The following is a 22,812-nucleotide window of genomic DNA, read 5'->3' on the forward strand; positions in this document are numbered from 1 at the left end:
GGGATTGGGGATTTTTAATAGACTTTAACCCAGATCACATTTAGCTGGGAGAAAATTACGGGCCTGAAAGGGAGAACAGAGGGACACAAGCATAGAGGTCTGGTGGTCCCAATGTGCAGAGGAAGGAAAAGGGCTGTAAGGGTCTGTCCTGTTTGGTGGCATGTGGCGAGGGCACAGGGAGGGCAGGGGGAAAGGGAATGGTTATGTCCTGCTTGGGAGAAGTGAGGTGTGATGCTGGTTAGTGTAGAGAAGGAGAGAAAATTCGTAAGGGCCATGGCCTGTTTAAGAGAGACAGGGCATAAGAACTATTCATTATATAGACTTGCGGTGTAAGGAATGCAAATTTATTTCTAGTACAAATTAAAGCTACTTCTCAAAGTGCATGGTCAGACTCCAAACAGATCAAGCTCCACTTACTCAGTGTCCTAATCCAGAACTGGGATATCCTAGTGAAATAACTGCAAGATGTGCGCTGAGGATTTTCTTCAGGATGTCAAAGGTATGGAAGGAATTCACTTAGAGAAAAAGTCATGCCATTTTTCATAAACTGTTGAATGTGGAAGTTGTTTAAGCAGATGTTCCCTTTATTCTTGTTGTTTAACAAGTGTTATATCCTATAATACCAAAATAATAACACCCCCTTAGATAAATTAACAAAAAAATCTACATGCTGCTTCTCAAATTCTAGAGCTGAAGTGTTTTGTAGGGATGATCCCAGCATCTCTGGTTTTGGAAAGGCAGCCTGGATTGGCATGGCTGCCAGGATGTTGAAAGGCCATGAGCTAGCTGGGGCACAGCAGGGTGATGGTTGGGCAATGTATTGCACAGATTTGGCTGCTTTGTTACAGGAGAAAATTATACTGGGTATTCATGCAGGCTATTGCTAAGCTCTCTAAAGCAATACACTGGTTAATAAATAATTGAAACAGCTTTAAGGAATGGGAGGATGAATTTGCTGTAATCAAGGGACGCATGGTGCAAAATAAGGTGGGATCCCAAACTCCATTAAAAATAGGTGCGTGACTAAGTGGTATCTTGACCAAAGGCAATGCCAGCCTATGGAGAGGTGTGTTATAGTCACTGAAAAGCCTACAGGTGGTTAAGCAGTTTTTAAATGTGTAACACATCTGCCATTCCTTTCTGTGTCAGAACAAAGGAGAGACAAAAAGAGACTATCCAGAGGTCATGGAAGACCTGGACATCAAGGAGTCAGATCGCAAAATTTAAACTGTCTTTACCTTGAGATGATATTCCATCTCGTGACATACTTATTATGGAGTAACACCAAAGAAATGATCCTCAGACTTGAAGTGTCAACAGTAGCTCATGGAAAGTCAGTAAGCAAAGCTGAAATCCCCTATTAATACCATAGCTGAAAAAACAACAGTAAAGTCTTTCCCTCGTTGCCCTGCATGCTGTAACTAAAACATTATCTGGCTAATGGCACTATTCTTGAAAAAAATATAACATTATTATTATCTTCAAGGAGGATGCTTACTCACAAAAACTGTATTTCCACTAAAGAGAGGAGAGTTTTGCTACAGGAGCTTAAAAATTTTTATATGAAGTATGGAAATTACCTAAATATATTTCACCTAGTTTTTTTTTCTTGAAAACAGGAGTTCAGTAACAATTACATAAATAAAATATTATGATACTGTGGTTAAATTGCTCATTCCTATAAGCATTAAATTACATTATGCTTCTGCCCCTTTTCTTGGAAAAGAAAGAGGGTAAACATATTGTTGCCTCTTCTGGATTGAAAAAGTAGATGATAAAAATGGAAAAGCTAAGGAATTAGAGGAGAGATTTTTTTTTAACAACATTAAATGAACCTTATAAACTTTCCTGAGAGCTGTTCAAAAATACCAGAAAACCCTATAGCACATACCATTATCACTTTAATCTACCTCTCAAATAAACTGTCAATCCCACACACTATCCAAACTTTCCCTACCATCTGGCAGGAAGTTTATACAGAACCTGAGAAAATTCCTCAGATTCCAGTCTGGATGGTCCCAACAGTGTGAGCTGTGTGTGAGGCTGATCTAACTAAGCAGCACATTTGAATACTTGTCCCACACATAGCCAAATTTCTTAGCCCTTGGAGAAGACTTTCATTTTTTATATAGAGAAAGGAGAATGGAAAAGAAAAGGTATGCATTCCAGTGTTTAAGTATTAAGAATCTAAACACTTGTAGACTGTGTATTGGCAGAGAGCAAGAGGTTGAAGTCTTGCTGGAAGAGATCCAGCAAGATCTACTCTACAACACTTACTTAGATTAGAAGAACAAATAAATTCAGTAATTTTATCAAAATGAGCTATTGCAGTGTGTGCATGCTTTACAATCAGACAATAATAATGAGGATGTTCTACAGTCAAGTAGCTTCATAATATCCTATAGCAAAGTAACTCTGCTGAATATGATATGAGTTCCAGTCAGGAATATGAGTTACCAGCAAAAGACATCTCACTCAGAGAGCTAACATTGCACCAGTAGCATAGGCTCAGGATTAGTCCTTTGGCTTTTCTGTAGCTGATGGAGATGTGAAAATATGGGCAGGCTTTTAACTCCAGAAGTGCCAAGCACATATGCACTACACAGTAACTTGACTGCAGGGAAAGCCTTTTAAAATGGCTTCATGATTCAAATCAAATTCACTCTTACTGTGAATTGCACCACTTCTAATCACAGTTTCCCAGTTTGAGGTATAAATAACTTCTGTACAATATTAACAATGGGAAAACCACCTAGGTGAAAAGTATACTGTGTAATGCATTGAAACTGTGTTCTGTCACAGCCCTTTACACTGGCTAAAGCACTGTCTGGTTTAAGTAGGAATGTAGAATCTTCATGAAACAGAATCATAGAATCATAGAATGGTTTGGGTTGGGAAGGACCCTGAAGTTTTTCTGGTTCCAAACTCCCTGCCATGGGCAGGAACAACTTCCACAGACCAGGTTGCTCAAAGTTCCATCCAACTTGGCCTTGAAAACTACCAGGGATAGTGCATCAATAAGTTCTCTGGGAAACCTGTTCCAGCGCTTCACCATCCTCACAGTAAGGAATTTCTTTCTAATATCCAACCTAAATTTCCTCTCTTTCAGTTTAAACCCATTACTCCTCATCCTATCACTGCAGTTCCTGATGGAGGATCCCTCTCCAGCTTCCTTGTAGGCCCCTTCACATACTGGCTGGCTGCTATAAGGTCTTAATTCTCTTCTCCAGTCTCAAAAGCCCCAACTTTCTCAGCCTGTCTTCACAGAGGAGTTGCACTTATCAACTTTGATTCACTTCAACAGTTCCATGTCTTTCTTATTCTGAGGGCACCAGAGCTGGATGCACTACTACAGGTGAGGTTTCATGAGAGCATAGTTGGGGGAGAAAATCATCTCCCTTGACTTCCTGGCCACACTCCTTTTGATGCAGCCCAGTATATATATATATATATATATATATATATATATATATATATATATATATATATATATATATATATATATATATATATATATATATATGTATATATATATGTATATATATATGTATACACAAACATGAAAAGTCATTATTGCTCTAGTCCAATTATTTTCTTTTTCTCTCTCTAAAGGAAATACAAGAAGGGACAAACTGGTTTGGTCAAACCATGAACCTGCTGGAACCTTCATGTCGTGACATAACTGAGCTTCAAGGAAGTTGTTTCTGAGGGTCTGGAATAAACGGTTTCCAGATTAGCTCAGATAAGAAATGCAGAAACTCTGAGAAAATGGTTGTTATCCAAATATTTCAAGTCCACATTTGAAGTAATAAAAAGTATTCATGCACATTTAAAAGGTATTTTTCAATAATATTACCAGCCAGTTCTGAAAACTGTAATATGCAATAGCTTGCATATGTATTCAAGCTATGGGGTTTTATTAAATAATAATGAAATCTGAAGTGTTGGGAAAATTTTGAAACTTACACTCCCTGAAACAAAATCTATATCACATTTAGGGCCTTTTTTGGTTAATGCAACCAGTAATTACACAATTACCCTGGGTAATCTGTATCAAAATGTAGATACTCTCCCACCACAGTGTATAAACTGTGAGAACACTTAAATTACAGATGACCGAGACAAAATGACTGAGACTTTTTTATGCTGACACCCTGTGTGTTATTTGCCTAGCCACGTTTGTCACCTGTGAGGAAACACATGCATCCTTGGAGGCACATACTGGAGAACAGTAGAAAGAACATTGGAAGATTATTTGCATTCAAGTAATTTTGCCTCAAACTTCAATACAAAATCTGTGATTTGCAGCCCAGTTTAAAGAAAATCCCACTCTCTCATCTGTCTAAGTTAACAGCCCTCCTGCTTTGAAGTCCAGAAAGACTTTTTTAATGAGGATAGAAGTAAAATGCTTGGGATAAAACTCATATAAGTGTTCCAATTAACAGGCCAGTTATGACACACCTAAAACCTGTTTCTCCACTAGCAGCAAAGCAGAAACACCTACTATACAGCACCGCTGATTTCATTTGGAGAGATTTGTGTGTGTGTGTGTGTGTGTGTGTGTGTGTGTGTGATATACAATGCAACTGCTAGAATTGTACAGTCAGAGTGCTTAAAAAAACCCCCACAGATATCCAAGCACAGAAATCAAAGGCAAGCACAGCAAGATCCACAGCAAAAGAGGAACTGAATTGTACTGAGAAAGCAGACATTTTTAATTGCATCACTTAATTATTCAACGCAATGACCTCAAAGTGTCCTATTAATATTAATTAATTTTTCTATTGTAACTCTCCATTTATAGATACCTATTAGCATTTCCAATTTGCAAATAAGAGATGCAGGTTTTGAATCTTACCCAAAGACAACTAAAGCCAGCAGAAGACTTTTGTCAGAGCTGAGAGGACAAGCTACATGATCTGGTCTCCAAGACAGAGAGAAGACATACCCATCTTTTTTGTACACCTTGAGACTGAGTAAAAATATTGTGTTTCCAGCTATCATGGGTTCATTTTATAATGCCTCCAACAGAAAAATACGTTTTTCTGTTTTCTGGTCCTACTTCTTTGACAAAATACTAGCTAGGCAAACCAACGTGGCAAGGCCATAAGCTATCCCTTCAGTTTCTAAAAATTAAGTGAAAACCTAAGAACAGGCTTCTACTATTTGTGAACAACAAGGTTCAGGATTCCTTTACATGAATTTTATCATCTTTCCACCTCATCATGGCTGCATGCACTTATGACAGTAGAAGGATAGGAAAGCATCAACTCAGGTTACTGACTGAACCAAACTGCACATTTTCCCAGTTCTAGCTGATTTATTAAACCAACCAATGTATTCTCAATATTAAGAGACAAAGCTTTATCCAAGAAATTGCTTTAGAAATGTCACTGAGAGATCTATTAGCTGTAGGGTTAAAATTATATGCAGTGACTGCTACACTCATTACGATTATTTAACATCCCCAAGAAAAGAGCAGAAAACAGAGGAATCGGGAAGAAAATAGAAGTATATTTGAGTTCAGAAGTTTTGTCTTTTGCAATGGAGGTTAAAAGGAAAACTTAAAAAGAATGGAGTGGAGGAAGCTGACTCCTTTCAGTATAAATCAAGCTGTCCAATTAGCTCATGATCTTTACTGTCGCCAGCAAAGTAAACATTATCATCATTATATTTTGTTTTCCTGTAGAATCAGGATACAAAGGCTCTGCTGCCATTGCAAAACATTCCCAAAGAGCTTGGGAACTGCCAAAAAGGAAGCAGTGCTGAGAAGTTCAAAACTATTCATGTAAGAGGAACACACTAAATGATAGACTGCATAAATGAAGAATTCCATATAAAACTGCTCCAAATGACCAACTCTTTGGCTTCTTTTTGTCCTTTCTACAAAAATCATGAGGGATTACTTACAGAAAAGGGAGTGTTGGTAGTTACATCCAATATATTTGCTAATTCAGTGGCATCTGCAGAGCCTGCTATTATTTTGTAACTGGTTTCAAAATCTTGACATTATTGATCAATGTCAGGACTGCCACCAGCTCCCATTGACTCACTAATCATGAGCATATTACCCAACTGATTTGTATCACCATGCTGTGCTGCAGAAGAATCCATGGCTGAAATAGCAATGAGTAATTTTTTCAGCTAGATATTTTCCTTCTGGGAAGTGATCCTTTGTAGTTTTATGCATATCAAAACTTCATGCATTTAAAACAAATACAAAAACCCAAATATAAAGGATCTGGGCTGTCAGTTCTATATGCTCAGATAGTACGTGAAATAGTTTTCCACACTTTCAACATGCAGTAGGAATTTTTTTCAATGTCTGGTGGACACAGCTTTTACAAATCTTTGTTTAGCTAACACCTTGGAGCACAAGTTGTTCTGCTACAGTACAAATACAGACAGAGACAGTGTCTTCAAAGGTTATAATCTGCTGACTGTAAAAAAATGGCATGGTATTGATTCATCTTCCTTCTCTCAACTGTTCCTCTCTTAATGATGCTGTTTACATGGTAAATTAATTTTTCTGCTCCTAGCTTAACCTGGGCTCTAGCTGTTAAATTAGGTTTTTGCTGTTTGTAAATAATTGGTAACCTATTTCTACAGAACTGTCTGAAATTCTGGGTAAAAATCTGCAGCTCTAATCTTAACTAACCCTTTCTCAGAGAATTACTTTATTTCTTTTTAAATAATTGTTCTTCATCTCTGAGACTGTGGTTTTACAGGTTTAATGCCCCAAGAAGCAGTTTCCACTGCTGTTGCACTGACCAGAAGGATGCTGAAGGAGTATTTGGTGGATTCCAGCTGGAAAGAAATGTGTTTTTCCAAGCAAAGATATGTGGTATGAGTAGTATTATTCTGTCAGCAATACTGGATTCTGTCAGGATTTATTTGCTTAGCTTTACCCTACCTCTTTTTTTACCCTGCCTGATTTTGATTTTAGTGAAACAGTCAGTTCACCCTAGTAATGACTGAGAAGGCAGCAAGGAGCATGATGATTATGTGACCTCTTCTCAGACAGAATTTCACCTTACACCATTAAATAAACGCTGCTAACTTCACAGAAATGGCTCCTCTCTTCTCACCCCTCCCCATCCTTGTTCTTTACAAGGAGGAGTTTTTCGTTTGTTTTTTTTTTTTAATATATATCTCAGTAGCAGAACCTCAGGGCTTTTGCCGTCAGAGTATCTGTGCTGATACCACGTGGTGCCTGGCTAATGCTGTGCAGTCAATTATGCAGTATCTGGGCAGAGAAGCAATCGCAGCACGCATGAACGTAACGTTAAAGCAATCACCTGATGCCTCAGCCCGATCCTTACCTCTGCTGCTTAGTGGGGAAGGGTCTCTAAGATGCAGTCTCCTGCCTTTTTTTCATTCTCTGTCTCCTTCCCAGTTTTGCAGTTAAGCACTTGCTTTGTGTTAGGCACAAATGCAGTCAGGCATACAGAAGGGAGGGGGGTTGTTAATAATATTCCACTTTATCAATCAGGAGAGCTCTCATTTTTAGTACACTGATATTTAATACAGCAGTAGAAAGACAAGCACAATTATACACACTCATACACATTCCAAAGACGGGGCTTGGCTATTTTTCTCTCTTTTAAGAGGGCAAGGAAAAGGGTTTACCATTCTTGGACTAAAACCATCTCAAGATGGAACCAGTCATACCTTTTTAATTTACATCATCGTGGTATGTTCATAAAACCAATGTGATATGAAACACCTTCATGATCAGATTTACGTTTTTCATTCAGGAATTTGAAAAATTATTCCTCCTCCTGTTTTCAAAACACTGGTACCACAGCATTACACAATTTTGGATGAGAAGGATGTGAAATACTAAAAAAAGACAAAGCACAAAACCTGAGTTAAATACCTGAGTTAATTCCTTTGCCTCCACTCTAACATTTATAAGCCTATCTTCTGTTCTTTATGCAGAACTCCTCTTACTCTCACGGTCAGAAGCCTGAATTGTCAAGCCGCAAAGAAAAGGTTATCACTTCAATTCATTCGTGGGCAAATTGTTCAAACTCAGCTGCCAATCAACAGTCCACTCCAGCATCTGAGCCGATTTGTATCTATCATGGGTGTTTACTCGACAGATTCTCACAAGCAAACTGGAGCAGAGAAAATGTGTCTAATGATAACATCATGCCGACAACACGTTTTCTGCAGATAACATTTGCATTATGTGTTTACTGTTTGCAGAGAGTCTGAAAGACATCAAATGAAAAGGAAGATATGTTTCTTTTTCTGAGAACATATTCCAACCAAAATAAAAAAAAACCAGAAAACCAAAAAACCTAAACAACAACAACAACAAAAAAACATAACTCCACGGGAAAGCACATCAGATGAGGAAGCCTAGATATAACTTTGCCTTTCCTTCCTGCTCTCTTTCTACATATTCCATTTCTTTTCATCCTACTCCGTTGCTTTTCTGTCTGCCACTTTTTTAATTCCTGTTAATCTGTTACTTTCGAAAAAATCAACTAAAGGAAAAGAAAAGCAGATGCACTCAGACTTTATTCCCATAGTTTTATCTGTTTTATGAATTTTGAATGTGAATGGAGATTGAAACTTATCAACAGATGGTTGGAAACATTAATATTCATGAATTCTGAAATCCCATATTACTTTGCCAGGTATTGTTTGGATGTAAAGAATGTATGTGTAGTCTAATCTCCACGTTTGGCAAAGAAATCTAGCAGTCTCTTTAGCTGGCCCATGCCTGATGAAATGGACATTTTGGACAATAAACTGTGGTACATGCATGTGTCCTTTGAAAAGAAAAAAAAAAAAACAACCTAAAACCTGACAAATAACTTCATGAATTTATAAGGCCTTCTGCTTGAAAATCAGCCAACCCAAAACTTCAGTTTGATGAGAGATAGTAATAAAATATTTTTAGTGTTACTATAAGTTAATATTATTTTTGATTTGCAGCTCCACAACCCAAAGTAAAGCTGAGGTACTCACAGCAATGAACCAGTAAAGAAATGTGAAATTAAGTATAAGTAGTTATGAATTTAAGATTTCCCTTGGGCAGACATTGATGTTTAGCAGCAATCTGTTTTTTATAAGTAACAAGATGCTGCCACCTTCTGAAAAAAGCTCAGCATGACTACAAATGCCATCTCTCTCACAAGGCCAGGGTAACAACATACATATTTCGAGCCAAGAAAATTAGGCAACAAGTTCTCCTCCACCATCAATACAAAAAAAAAATCTGTTGCACTTAGAAATTCTTGCTCCAGAAGCTAATCTGAGGGCAGTGTCAATGCTTCCACACAAAAATGTAAGCATGTCATCTTTATCCTAACTTAGGATAAGGACCCTACTAATTTTCAACCTGGTAAATGTGACACTGAAGGAAGACAATAGGACCGTGACCACCTTTTAGCCAAATCCTTCTTTACTTTTTAAATGCTCACCTTCTTGAAGAAGAGTCTACTCTCCTTGAAGATACCTTCCAACCACAGCTTCCTCACTATAAAGCATCAGAAAGTGATCATTTTTCTTTGTGTTTTCTGCAAGAACCCATGGCTTCAGTGTCACCAGCACTGACAACCAGGGATCAGCTTTCTGGTAGAACTGGACACAACGAGGATGGTGGGATGAGCGACCCTCTGTGCCCTGTGAATGGGCCCCCACTACCCAACACTGGCTGTGTGCTGATCCAGAAGGGGGAACTTCTGCTCAAACAGAGTAGTCCCAAATCTTTGATGATTCTGAGAAGGGATGACCTGGTACATTTTTTCTTCTGCCAGCTTCAAAGTTGTATTTGTTTTGGTTTAGGGTAAATTTGGGAGAAAATTTTTGAGTTGATTTTTTAGAAAGTAATGTGTTTGTTTTTGTCTTTTTTTTAATTGGTTTGGGAAAAGATTTTTTTGGGGAAAAAATGGAAAAAAATTTTTATTTAATAAGTAAAGTATTTATGAGTGTAAAAAATGAATAATATTAAATAATAAATCTTTTTATTGTTTGAAGAGATGGTAAATTTAGAAAAGGTTTTTTGTGGGGTGTAGTTTGGTCTGTTTAGTTTTTTGTTAGTCCCTCCAGTGCTGGAAAGTGTTGAGACTTAGGTTTTGGTGGGTGTGAGCTTTTGGTGGTTTTTGGGTTTTTAGTTTAGAGTGGGTTTGAATAGATTCAAGAAAAAAAGAAAAAAAAAATAGTTTGGGGAAATTTTTTGTTTCAGTTAAAAATTAACTAAAAGAAAAGGAGAGTTTTGTTTAGCTGTTTCTTTGTGTTGTAGATAACATAGTTTAGAGAAGTGTGTGGGGGAGTGAGTGTTGCTTTTGAAAATAAATTGTGTGGGTTTTTTTTGGTTTTGTTTTTTTTTAAATTAGTTTTAAAGGTGTAGAACTTAATAACTAGTATAAATAAAATAGATGATTTGGGATATAAGTACTATAAAGTTATTTTAGGATATTTTATTTTTTATTTCTATATTGTTAACTTATTACTAAAACTAATATTTATTCTAATTTTATAAACACATATATTATATATATGCTAATGTAGAATGATAGTGAAAAGTTTATATAGTAATTATAGTGAAATGTTTAAAAGTAGAAGTTAGTGAATTTTTTTCTCTTTTGTTAATCTAATACTATTATTGTACTAAGTAAAAGTTGTATGTTGAATGTAATTTTGATAGTAACTTTTAAAATGTGCTAGTTTTACATTAATTAACATTTAATAAAAAAACCTCTGTTCCCAGAGATAAAAATAATCACAGAGATAAATAAAAACAACTTTTGCTTTTAAACAGCTCATCCTTAAAATAATACCCCGTAAGTTAACGTAACCCATTAATTCAACTGCACAAAAGCTATAAAAATAAAAAAAAAATCCACAATTATAATTTTTTTCCCAAGCAACTACTACTCATAAAAATAAAAAAAACCACAGAAAACCTATATATATATGTTATAAAGAAGTCTCTGGAACATAACAAGAAAAAACTCCTCTCCCTAAAAGAACTAATAATAAATAGTTAAAATAGTTTTAAAACTATTATTAATTATTATTATTTTTAACTAATTTAAAATCCCAAGTCTTGTCTCTACATTATCAATTAAAGAAAAAAGTTAAGAAGAAAAAAGAAAAGTATTCTAAAAGTTTTTGTCTAATTCTTCTTATTCTTTTAGTTATATTAATAAAGTTTTCTTCATACCTTTTAAGTTTTAAGCCTATTTTGTCCTCCTAACCCATATCTCATAACAAAAAATAAGTACACCAGTGATTTTAACCAACACTAAACCCACCACATTATTTAATACGTTAACCAAGAAACTCAAATTAACAAACCTAAACCACTACAAACGTGCATCATGCTGGCATGAGCTTTATCTTGGTTTATATTTTGGAAGCAGAAGTAGTATCAGAGGGTACAACAGCAGAGCAGCAGCAAACCAGTGTCACCTCTAGCAAATCAGTACTTCACAGTCAGTACGTCTGTTATGGACAGATTCATTCTATTCATAGAATAGAATATTCCAAAATATTTCTAAAAACAAAATTATGGCATTTTAGCTTGATTTTCAAAGATTATATCAACTTACTGTCTCCTCCACCTTCCTATAATCTTTGAATGCATTGATCCGTTTCAACTCAAATTGATGGGAAATTGAAAGTGCCAAAAATATAATTTATAAAAATTTAGAAGACCCATAGAGCACATAGCCAGAGAAAAGTGATCTTCAACAGTTGCACTGCTGACAGGACAACATGCTCCAATGAATCAGTGAACTACAGTTCTGTGCTTTGGGAGAGGAGGAGGAGAAATCGTAATCCAAACTACAAGCTGCATGTGAATCTCCTGGGCAACGCCCGAGGCTCCATGATGACAGAATATTGAAGTGGATTTGTTTTGGAGGAAATTCTGAGGTATGCTGGGAACATGGCTTAAAACAAGTCAAAAATACTAAGGAATACAAAGATGTCTTAAAACCATTCCTATTCTGTCTTTTTTTTGCTACTTATTCTAAGCATCCTAACATAATAACATATTTGATCAGTTATTAAGCTTTTCCCAGTAATTTAAGAAATAAATGAGTCTGCTTAAAGATGCTTGGAATGAACCAAATGAAAATGAAAACACAGAGCTATTATTTGATCTGTTATGGCATCCTTTGGTACGCAGCTCAAAACCCATCACCACCTCTTTATATTTACTGGCAAGTAAGTTTTCAGTGCTCGTAGACAGGTCTCAATGTGCCATGCTAGCACTTTGAGGCTCCATGCATCTGACAAAAAATAACAAAGCAGATGTTTTGAAGGACTGCTGATTTTCAGGGATAATACTGTTATTAATTTGTGTTACAGAATCAGCACTAATTACAGAAACAGCAAAAAAAAAGAAGCTGTGACAGATGTAAAACTGATTAATTTAATTGCAAGTATTTCTCTGAAACGCATTTAGCAGAGACTTCAAAAACTTGCACGGGGAGTTCTTCACCATTGTTTTGGGTGGTTAAGATACTATCTGGGATTTTGTTTGCAGGTCAAGATGTCACGGATTTGCGCATTATGTTTTTGACTACTGGCTCTATTTTTTCTGTAATTTCTGAACAAAAATGCCATGCCTGGGGTGCAATCTTCCACAATTTCTTTTTTTGTCTCTTTATTTGTTTGTTTCCTCAGGTTCACAGAACCACCAGCAGCTTCAGTGACTGCCATCCAATCCTAATTATTTGCAGGTGTCAGCTCCCTGTGTGGAGTCATAGAATTGTCGAGCCACAGAATGTTAAGGGCTTCCACAGAATGGAAGGGACCTTAAAGGTTTTCTAAGCCCAGTCCCCCTGCCATGGGTAGGGTCACCTTCAACTAGACTAGATTGTGCAAGGCCTTATCCAATCTGGCCTTGAACACTTTCAGGGATGGGGCATCCACAGCTTCTCCGGGCAACCTGTTTCAGTGCCTCATCACCCTCACAGCAAAGAATTTCTTTCTGATATACATCTTAGAATACCTATTTCAGTGCGAGCCCCTTACTCCCTCTCCTATCTCGGCGGCTGCTGAAGGAATGTCCCTGTGGGGGGCGGTCCCGGGGCGGGGCCCGCCGGAGCTGTTCGGGGCGGCGGTGCTGAGCGCGGCCGCTCCGCCTGGTGCAGCCGGGCGGGGCCGGCGCCTCCCCGCGCCGCGCTCGCTGGGGCTGCCCCGGGGGAGCCGCTCCCGCCGCCGCCGCCGCCGCCCGGGGCCTGGGCGGCGCTGGTGCTGCTGCTGCTGGCGGCGCTGGGCGGGCGGGCCGTGCTGCCGGGCGGGCGCTGCGCGGCGCCGCTGGCCGACCTGCGCTCGCAGATCTCGGGCGTGGAGACGCTGCTGGAGGAGTTCCGCCGGCAGCTGCAGCAGGAGGAGCCGGGACCGCCGGCGACAGCGGGCGGAGGAGGGGGCGGCGAGGAGCGGTGCGGCGGAAGCGGCGGCTTCTCCGCCAGGCCCGACTCCATCATCCGCACCAAGGATTCCATCGCGGCCGGCGCCACCTTCCTGCGGGCGCCCGGCGCCGTATCGGGCTGGCGGCAGTGTCTGGACGCCTGCTGCGCCGAGCCGCGCTGCACGCTGGCCGTGGTGCAGGGGCCCGGCCGCCCGCGGGGCACGGCTGCCGAGCCGGGCTGCTACCTCTTCAACTGCACGCACCGCGGCCGCCCCGTCTGCCGCTTCGCCCCGCACCGCGGCTACAGCTCCTACAGCCGCCGGACCGCCGGCATCGCCCCGCCGCCCACGGGTAAGCGGCTTGCGCGGCGGGAAAGGCGGCAGGGAGATGGCGGCGCTCGGCGCGGGGGCGGCAGGGCCGCGGGGACGGCAGGGCCGCGGAGCCGCTGCCGGGGAGCGGGCGCGTCCCTGCGGCTGACTCGGGGCCGGGAACCCGCTCCCGGGTCTGGGGGCCTCGGCGGTGGGAGGACGGGCGAGGAGAACCGGGCTGCGCCGTGCCGTTCGGCGGGGTTCCCTCGGCCGGGACAGGCGGCCCGGCCGTGCCCGAGGGAACCTTACCGAAGTGTATAAATACCTTATGGGCAGGACTGTCCCAAGAGGATGTTTCCAGGCTCTTCTTGGTGGTGCCCAGCAGTGGGACAAGAGGCAGCGGGCAGAAACTGATGCACGGGAAGTTCCAGCTGAACATGAGGAAGAACTTATTTACTGTGTGGGTGACAGAGCATTGGAACAGGTTGTCCAGAGAGGATGTGGAGTGTCCTTCACTGGAGATACTCAGGAATGATCTGGACACAATCCTGTGCCATGTGCTGTGGGACGACCCTGCCTGAGCAGGGAGGCTGGAGCAGATGACCCACTGCCGTCCCTTCCGACCTGACCGATTCTGTGAGGGCTTTGGGGGTGTTTGGGCTTGGGGAAACCCATCCCTTAACACCTCTGCCTCTGCAGAGCCCTTGGTGGAGCACTGTGCAGCCAGCTGGTGGCTGAGAGCCAGACAGTGGGATGTGCATGTTCACTGGCCCCACACTCCCTGGGCAATCACAGAAGTCTCAGCTCCCCAGGAACTGTGCGTATTGGGCACCTTGGAAAGCATGAAGTGCTGGTCCCAGTTATGCCATAACCTGGTGCATTGCCTGAGAGCAAGCACATGCCCTCTTGAGGGTGCTGTCCAAATGTCATTGCCTAAGACAGCTTTTTACTCGCTTAAATCAAGATATTTCATGCTTAAGAACTCGAGAGCTAGACTGAAGAAGACAAGGATACCTCATCAGTAGTCCAGATGTAGCATGGACATTCTTCACAGGTACCTCTGGAAACTAGGCCACATCAAAAGCAGCAGTTCAACTCCAAGGCAAATTTAAGAACAATATAATCCAGAGCAAATGGCTGTAGATGAAAAAAAATCTGGTTTTCTAAATTTGGAGTCTGTTTCCTAGCACCTGATTCAAAGAATATATTTGCCTTCCCCCACCTCCTGTTATTAAACAGTCTCCTCCTGACTAATTTTGACTTAATTTCATTATCTAATGTGGACAATACTTTCCCAAATGTCATCTGCATCTTACGCAGCGAAAGATCTCATCTGAAGTAAATTAGTCACTGCATGCAACAGAAAGAAGACCTGGTGTTGGTATGGATGAAAACAGTGGCCAGATGTCCCTGCTGTTACTGCTGTCTTGGGAGGGGAGACCTCAGGCTTGAGTTCTATTCAGTCCTGTATGTTTCATGAGAATGCCAATGTCAATGAGAATCTCCTGCAAAAATGAGAGAGCAGAGGCTTGTTTTGTAGGGGCATTATGATGCCTAAATATTTTTTGCAAAGTGCATGGGCAGGTACATTAGAGTGCTATAAGGAAGGATCTTACAGCATTATAGATGAGGCAAGCTTAAGGTACCAGAAAAACCCAAGGTGTGATTTTGATATTTTCAACAGGAAGAGTATTAGTTCCATGGTATTATTTATGTAGTAGCTATAGGGTAATTGTATTTCATAAGCCTGTATGCACTTGCATGATAGAAGGCTTAAGATGAGATTTTACATCAAAGTCACAGAGACTTAGGCTTCATTTTGAAGTGCCTTAATTCTAATAAAACTTGGAATTAATTTAGAGTGCAGTTATGGCACAATGTAAATAATATATTGTACAAATGATGCTCTACCTATTAGAAATCTTGAATTTCTTTAATTCCTTGAGTTCTTGAATTCTGGAGTTCTTAAATGTTTTGCCTTTTTGGCAGCTTTTCTGACTGCTAGCAGTGGACATGCAAGGCAATTTCACTTCCTAGTCTGCAAATTGCTCTGTGTCCTGTTGGTTTTATTTAAAAGTCTGCCTTGTGGGTGATGGTGGTATTGGAAACAGGGGATTATGATTTCTTAATGCAATTACACTGGAGCTGAAGCAAAGCCACAAAAGAGAATGAACTTTTATTCAAACATCTGTCAGATGTGACAGAGACCAGGAGAGATAAAATTAAGATTGAATTATTTGCTGTGATGTTTTGTTACCAGTGCATTCTTGAATTACATTGAAAAAAACAATCTGGACAACAGGATGATGAAGGCACATCTCTTTTCCCTTCTGTCACCCCATGAATGAGTTTAGGAAATTTAGGACAGAACTTTTCATTTCAAGATATTTTTCCATGAGAGGATCACATGTTAGCTGCTGCTTTTTCTTTTTTTTTTTCTTTTTTTTTTTCTTTTTTATTTCAGAGTACTTTGTTCTTGAGTCTTCCACTGTTCTGTTTTTGATAATACCAAACCAACATTTGCCCACAGTTGTGGTGCCCTCATAATTCCAAAATATTTTTGTGCATTGGGATACAGTGATCTGAGATCACTAGTGGTGAGCAATGGGAGGATTCAACATCAAGGTAAACTAATACCAAACACATTCAGGAGTTGGCAAAGCCTTCATGCAGAAAACTAGCTTGAAACTTCATTACTGGCAGGACAAGTCTGTTAAAAGGATGGAGGGAGTAGAATAAATAAAAAAGCAGGATTAAAAAAAAACTTACTGTGTTTGCTCCCAAAGAAAAAAGTGTTTCACCCCTTTTTCTAGGATGCAGCTAGCTCCAGCTTCTCAGAGTGTTGACCAGGTATTTCAGTTCCATACTGCTTATTTAAATTCAACTTAAATGGAAGTTGAAAACAGAAGTTAAGAGATAATTTTTCAGCTGACCTGTGGCTGATAGTGCTTTTTTCCTGTGAGTGGTGGCTGCAAGTGGCTCCTTGGAGCATGCATCCAAAGAGTTTGCCTCCCTGTTTTTTTATGCTGACTTCTTATTCCCCACATTTGGAGATGTTCCGCTCTCTAAGGATAACGTCTTCTATTGCTTAAAACTTCTCTGTGGAAAAAGAATCTTCAGCTCAATAGACTGTCTCCTCCCATGCCATATGTCTCTATCAGGCCAAATCTATATTTTTGCCATTGATTTACCTTTCTGAAGATGGTCTGGTGGCTTACAAGCAAAGGATGATGCCTCCATCCTTTGAGACCAGAGGTCTGTGTGGTCCCTCACTCATCCATTACAAAGGGCTGGCATGAATTTCTGTGACTGACTCAATGTGAAGTGGTCCTTCATTGCAACTCATGCTGCTGGAGTATAAAGTTAGTCCAGGAAGAGAGTATCCTCATTGCTTAGGGGAACTGGGGCTTGTCTCTGCCCCTGCAGGGCATTGATCAAGTCATTTAAACCAGACAGGTATGAAATCCTTTTCCAAGGCAGAACCAGAAGATTGGGCTGTGCTGTTTGAGACCCAGGTCAGTCTCTTTTTGACAGTCACTTGTAAAGTTAATTGTGTGAAGACTGTACAACTCATAATAGCAAATAAAAGTTTCCCTGGCACCATAATGATGGTGTTTATTAATGATTAGTTTTGGGGTTTTATTAACAATGAGTTTTGGAGATTTTTTTGCACTTGGATGTAGCATGCTGGGCCTTGATGGTCTGGCTGGGTGCTACCTTGGGATCTTCTGTGAGAGGTCCTCAAGAGGGTGACAAATAAGCAAGGGATGGGCACGATTCAGTGACCCCAAAAGTAAAAGTCTTAAATACCAAAACAACAAGCATAAGTCAAGCAACAGTATAGGGTGCACCAAAAAGGCAAGGGCCAGGGTAGGTTACAAACTTATATAAGGTAGGTTAGGGATAGAGTCTGAGGGAAAGGATCCAATAAAAACCAGCGATTAGCAATATATAAAACATTGCACCAAATTCTAACCAATAATAACAGAGAAACTATAGAACTTTCTAGTACTATTAACATATAACTTTCCAGGGGACATTGAGGGTGTGCTTTTGCTTACCCTGTCTTAAGGAGATCCTTCTTTCAAGGGCCTGGGGCAAAGTCTCTTTCCAACCCTTTGCCCTGGCAGACTCCAATACTTGGATGTTGTTTTTTATACAAAGTTGGTTTTGAGAAGCGAGTGTATGTATACAAATTAGGCAAAGCTTCCTTTGTTGTCAGATGAGCAAGAACTGTTTCATAGTTTCTATTATTAGACCTGGTTTCAGTTACTTGTATGTTTTCCTAACTTTAGGCATTTGCCTTGACATTTTCTATGCCTGACCTACTACTGAAAAAAACAAGAAATAAGAATTTCGCTGTTTAGTCAGAGATAAACAGTGTCCCACTGCTCCCATGAATTCCAAGGCTTCAAGCGCGTTCATGATACTGTTGAGGAGCACATGCAAGGAAGATTCCCCACACTGATGGGAAAACACCTTTCCTTGTGCAGCTCTGCCTGCACAGAGTGCAGTTACAACCTTGATTTCAGTAATTGCTCTTCTGAGCATAACAACAGTATCCTTTACAGGGAGTTTTCTCCTTTGCAGAGGTTGAAGAGCAGAGAGCACCCCGGCACTTCAGGGTGCCCAGAGAAGGAATGAGACTTGAGTGGGAAACTGTAAAAAGATAAAATCTTGTGGCTAAGGTTGTCAAATGCTGACTTGTTGAACCAGATTTTTATCCCTCTCTCTTCTCTGATCTGTCCAAAGGCTGCAGAAGAAGTGACTTAAACCACTTCTGACAGGCGGTGTCACCTAACAGAACTTCACTTTTATTAGTCTAACCCAAAAGCTTGGGGTCTGATTGGCAAAAGTACTTGGCACTCACAATTTTAACCAATAAGGATTGTAATTTGAATATAGCAAAATTCTGTAAATCCTAAATATTCTGAAAATCAAGTTTTCTATGTCTTAAATGAAGCACTTAAAATTGGTAGTCTCTGATGATTTTTAATGATCATGTACACTGCTTCATCAGGGTGCCACCGTATGCTAAATAAGTCTTTCATTCCTATAATGATGTATTATAAATAGGGACTAGAAGCCTACTGAATTATGCAGTGTACTATAAAAGGTATAAAAAAATGTGCTGTAGCTACCATCTATATGTAAGTCATATTTAAAACTATTTTCCTTAGTTCAGATTTAAAAAGTACACTGATGCTAATAATCCTGTTTGTTGTATTGCTGAAACATCCAGGTACCTAGTGAGGTTTTCTGTGCCATGTGCTTCTAATGTTAATTCCTGAAGACATCATAGAACAGTTAACTAAGATTGAAGCAGATACTACTTTGCTTAACAAAATGCGTGCTAATGAGCATGTTTCTCTTTCACTAAGTTGCACAGAGGTGAAACAATGCCTTAACCAAGAAAAAAAAGGTGTTTCATATAAATAATCATTCAGCCTCCCCTCATAAAGAACTGATCTTCTCTTTTTTTATTGAAGAAGAAGAATATGATGAGCCTCCACAGTGTAAGGCAGGCCAAGACATTGTGCTGCAGTCACCTGTGGACTGGGTGCTTTTGGATGGACGAGAAAGTTCCGATGACCATGGAATTGTGCACTACGAGTGGACACTGCTGCAGGGTGACTCATCGGTTGAAATGCAGGTACATGTGCAGTCTCCTTTGTGGCCACTTACTTCCAGATTGTTGTGTTCAAGTTTTAAATGTACAGCTAAAAATATTAAATATATTCAAATCTGTCTACCAGCACCAAAGTTAGGATGCCTGTACAACTCCAACATTTGTTTCACAGAAATGTAGAGCAGCTCAGGTTGGAAGAGACCTCAAGAAATCATCTGGTCCAACTGTTGTGGGACAAGGAGCCTCAATGAGATTATTTTATCTGTCCAATCCCATCTTGAAGACCTCCAGTGAAGGAGACTACACTGTGTCCCTGGGTAGTTCCATTGATTATTTCTAGTGGCTTACACAGTTAATCTCTATCCTGGATGGCATGGGACAGCCAGCAGCAAACAAGTAGATGATAATTCTCCACTGTATTTGAGCTCTGCTTTATTTGTACTCACTAAACTTGGTTTTCAGCTTCTGTCACCCCAGTTAGAGACCCCTCAGTAATTCAGTTACTAAAAATAATAAGGGATTTTCACCAACAGTCTCCTATCAGTGTTTATGGAGAAGGTACAAAGAAACATGATGAAGACCTTATGAGATATTTTATCCATACATTTTCTGCTGCACTTTGGTTTCAGATTAAAATTACCTATGAAGAGAGGGATTATTAATTTTAGTCTTTTTTGTCAGTGCTCTAGGATCAGCAGCAAAAGAGAGAAAGAAAAAAATGTCTCAATTCCACAGACTCTACTCATAGTTTGTTCACAGCCTACAACATCCAAGACACACTGGGAACTCCACCTAGAGCAGGAAGGATATGTAGAAGTGAGAGAGTGTGAACCAAAATGAAGCTTTAAGAATAGTTGCTAGATATCTAGACAAAAGGCACACTTTATTATCAAAGACTTGTTAATCTGACCCCTTGCAGCATTCTTTGCTTTAAAGAGCAGTTAAATACTTTTAAAATTAATCTGTGATTTAGTAACATAGAGTAAAAAAAATTAGAATTAAATACAAACATTTAAAGTTTATATTTTTAATATTATTCAAAGTCACTTTACAAAATAGAGACAAGTCTTATAGCCATTCAAACTTGTAAAATTCATGTTAACCTTGGTGGCTTCTTTGTATTTGTTAACAGAAAATGAATTTGACACGCATTTATGCTTAAATAAATACTTCTCCATTGTGTTCAAATGAGCAGGGATTTCTGCTACAGATATGTTCCCTGGTGATTAGCCATGATAATTTAAATTTTAGAGTTGAATTAATAACTGTGATTTTTTTCATGCATTCTTCAGTTGAGTCTTTAGTGCCTTGGTTACTGCCCTGGAGTTACTGGATTTCGTGTCATTTATTCTTTGAGAATAATGTATGAATCCATAGCTACAAGGGAGAATGGAGTGTGTTTAAATAAAAGACAGCTGTTGCATTGCTCTTACGTAGCAAAGAATAAATAGAAGGCAGAGGAGAGGGAAGGACTTCTATAAAGAGATCTTATACTGTAGAAGGAAGCCATTTTTTTTTCCTATTGTGACTGATTGTTGCTTTTTTAGACTGATTGCTACCCCTACTCTGTACAGCTGCACAGCTCTTGGACACTTAGGGATGGTAATGGGTTGGGGCTTTTTTAAAATACTGATTATCTGTTTTGAGCCAAAGTTTCTGTGTAAGCAGATACAGGCCAGCATTCTTCAGGGTAGCATGAAGATAAAAAGGAAAGCCCAGAGGTCACTGGGAGGAGTGGTGGCATATTCAGAAGTCAGTGGCATTTCTCTGTCTCTGCACTGAGAAGAGGCTTGGGCTCCATGGCTCATGAGTTTTAAATACCACATTTGCTCTCCCTGCAGTCACAGTGAACAACAGCAGGTGGTTTTTTTAGAGCATAATAATGTCTTTAACACAATAAAGAATAAAATACTAAGGGGTCATATGCTCTCTCAGGAGGTACTCAACAGTCTGATCAGATAACGGAGTGCATTCATGTAAATAGAAAAGGAAAGAAATTTCAATTAGGAAATTTTCTCACTAAGAGAAAAAATGTGTTTATCAATAACTCTTCTGTAATGGAAGGTCTAGGACTCTGTGACCATATTAATTAAAAATTCTTGTTCTGTTTCAGGCATGAAAATTTATTTCTGTGGATCTATGTTATATTGTCTACAGACTAACTTGATAGAGAGCAAAAAGCCAATAATTTACTGGGTATCCTCTAAAATTACATTTCTAATTAGTCAAAAATTGAGTTAAATGTATGTGACCATGTGTTCTCCATTTGTGTGCTGAGATCCACAGCTCCAGGTAACTGCGTAGATAATGAAAACACTACCTGGATGTTGTGGGTTTTTTACAAATGGATGCAAAAACAAAAAAAAAAAAGAGATCAAATGTTCCATGCTGAAATACATGCTTGAATAGGCTGACTAGACTGAAGGAAGTATTTAATCTGCATGGTGAGCTCCTTATTCCTGGAAAGTCATGGATGGATCCATTGTACCAATATGTTTTGCTTTTTTTACTGTGTGCCTTTACTCAGGTACCACAGCCAGGAACACTGAAACTGTCCCACATGCAGGAAGGTGGGTATATTTTCCAGCTAACAGTGACAGACACTGCAGGTCAGCGGAGCTCTGACAACGTCTCTGTGACTATTCTGCCCATGGTTCATTCTGCAGCAGGTGAGAAAATGACTGGAGCTGCTGCCTCTGTGACACCCAGGGTGTGGTATTCAGGTTAGAGCAAGGGTCTTTGATAAAGATAAAAATGTTAATCTCCATTTTCAGTGTTTTATTTTGCCCTTGTTCATTACATAATGACATCTCTTTCAGCTTTGAATCACTTTTTCAAACTGAGGAAACAAGCAAGCATCACTTGCCTGTTAGAGCAGTAATACTTTCAGGCACTGAATGTTTGTCCTTTTATTGCTAATAAGCATGCAGGGTTGGAAGAGTGAAATATTGACACAGGTATCAGGTGCATTGTAACAGTCAGATGGTGTGGGCAACATGACAGGGAATTTATATGCTATGGGGAAGACCCAGTTAAAATTACTTCATAGTGTGTTTGAGGCAGACTAATAATAATACTGACCTTCATCTTTGGTCTGAAGGTTGGCATGGTTTTTTGTTTCAGTGCATTTAAGTTTTTCCATCTGATGGTTATTATTGAAGCCTTAATGGTACTGGGGAAGCTGAAACTGGAGCTGACCCATCATTTTTAAACTCTGAGCTTCAGAAACATATAAAAAGTAGAAAGTAAGCTAGATTTCAGTGGCTGTCAGTCCTGCTTTTAAATATAATAACTTCTAATTACATTGTAATTAAGAACATGCTAATGCAGATCTGCTGCTCTGGCACAAAGTAAAAGTTAAATAGCATTATCTCCATGTTCAGCAGAACCAGTAAAAATCTTGCTCTGCACCAGCACAATATCTCTATGTGAGAGGGTAGTCCCTGTGGCAATAAGCTGTTATTCCAAAAAATCTGCTTAATAGTGCCTGTGTT

At 39.6% G+C, this 22,812-nt stretch overlaps 1 protein-coding gene across 1 annotated transcript in view; it reads left to right on the forward strand.

Annotated features, from left to right (window-relative positions):
* Nucleotides 1-22,812, forward strand: part of LRP11 (LDL receptor related protein 11) — a 58,979-nt gene that overhangs the window by 26,567 nt on the left and 9,600 nt on the right. The window contains exons 2-4 of the mRNA XM_014263292.2: nt 13,032-13,732; nt 19,179-19,342; nt 21,846-21,987. Coding sequence (XP_014118767.2) covers nt 13,032-13,732; nt 19,179-19,342; nt 21,846-21,987 — 1,007 coding nt within the window. The remainder of the gene's footprint in view (nt 1-13,031; nt 13,733-19,178; nt 19,343-21,845; nt 21,988-22,812) is intronic.

This window comes from Pseudopodoces humilis, chromosome 3 (genome assembly GCF_049639895.1).
Source record: "Pseudopodoces humilis isolate 2021_Gansu_Grassland_sample_001 chromosome 3, ASM4963989v1, whole genome shotgun sequence".
Classification (NCBI taxonomy): Eukaryota; Metazoa; Chordata; class Aves; order Passeriformes; family Paridae; genus Pseudopodoces; species Pseudopodoces humilis.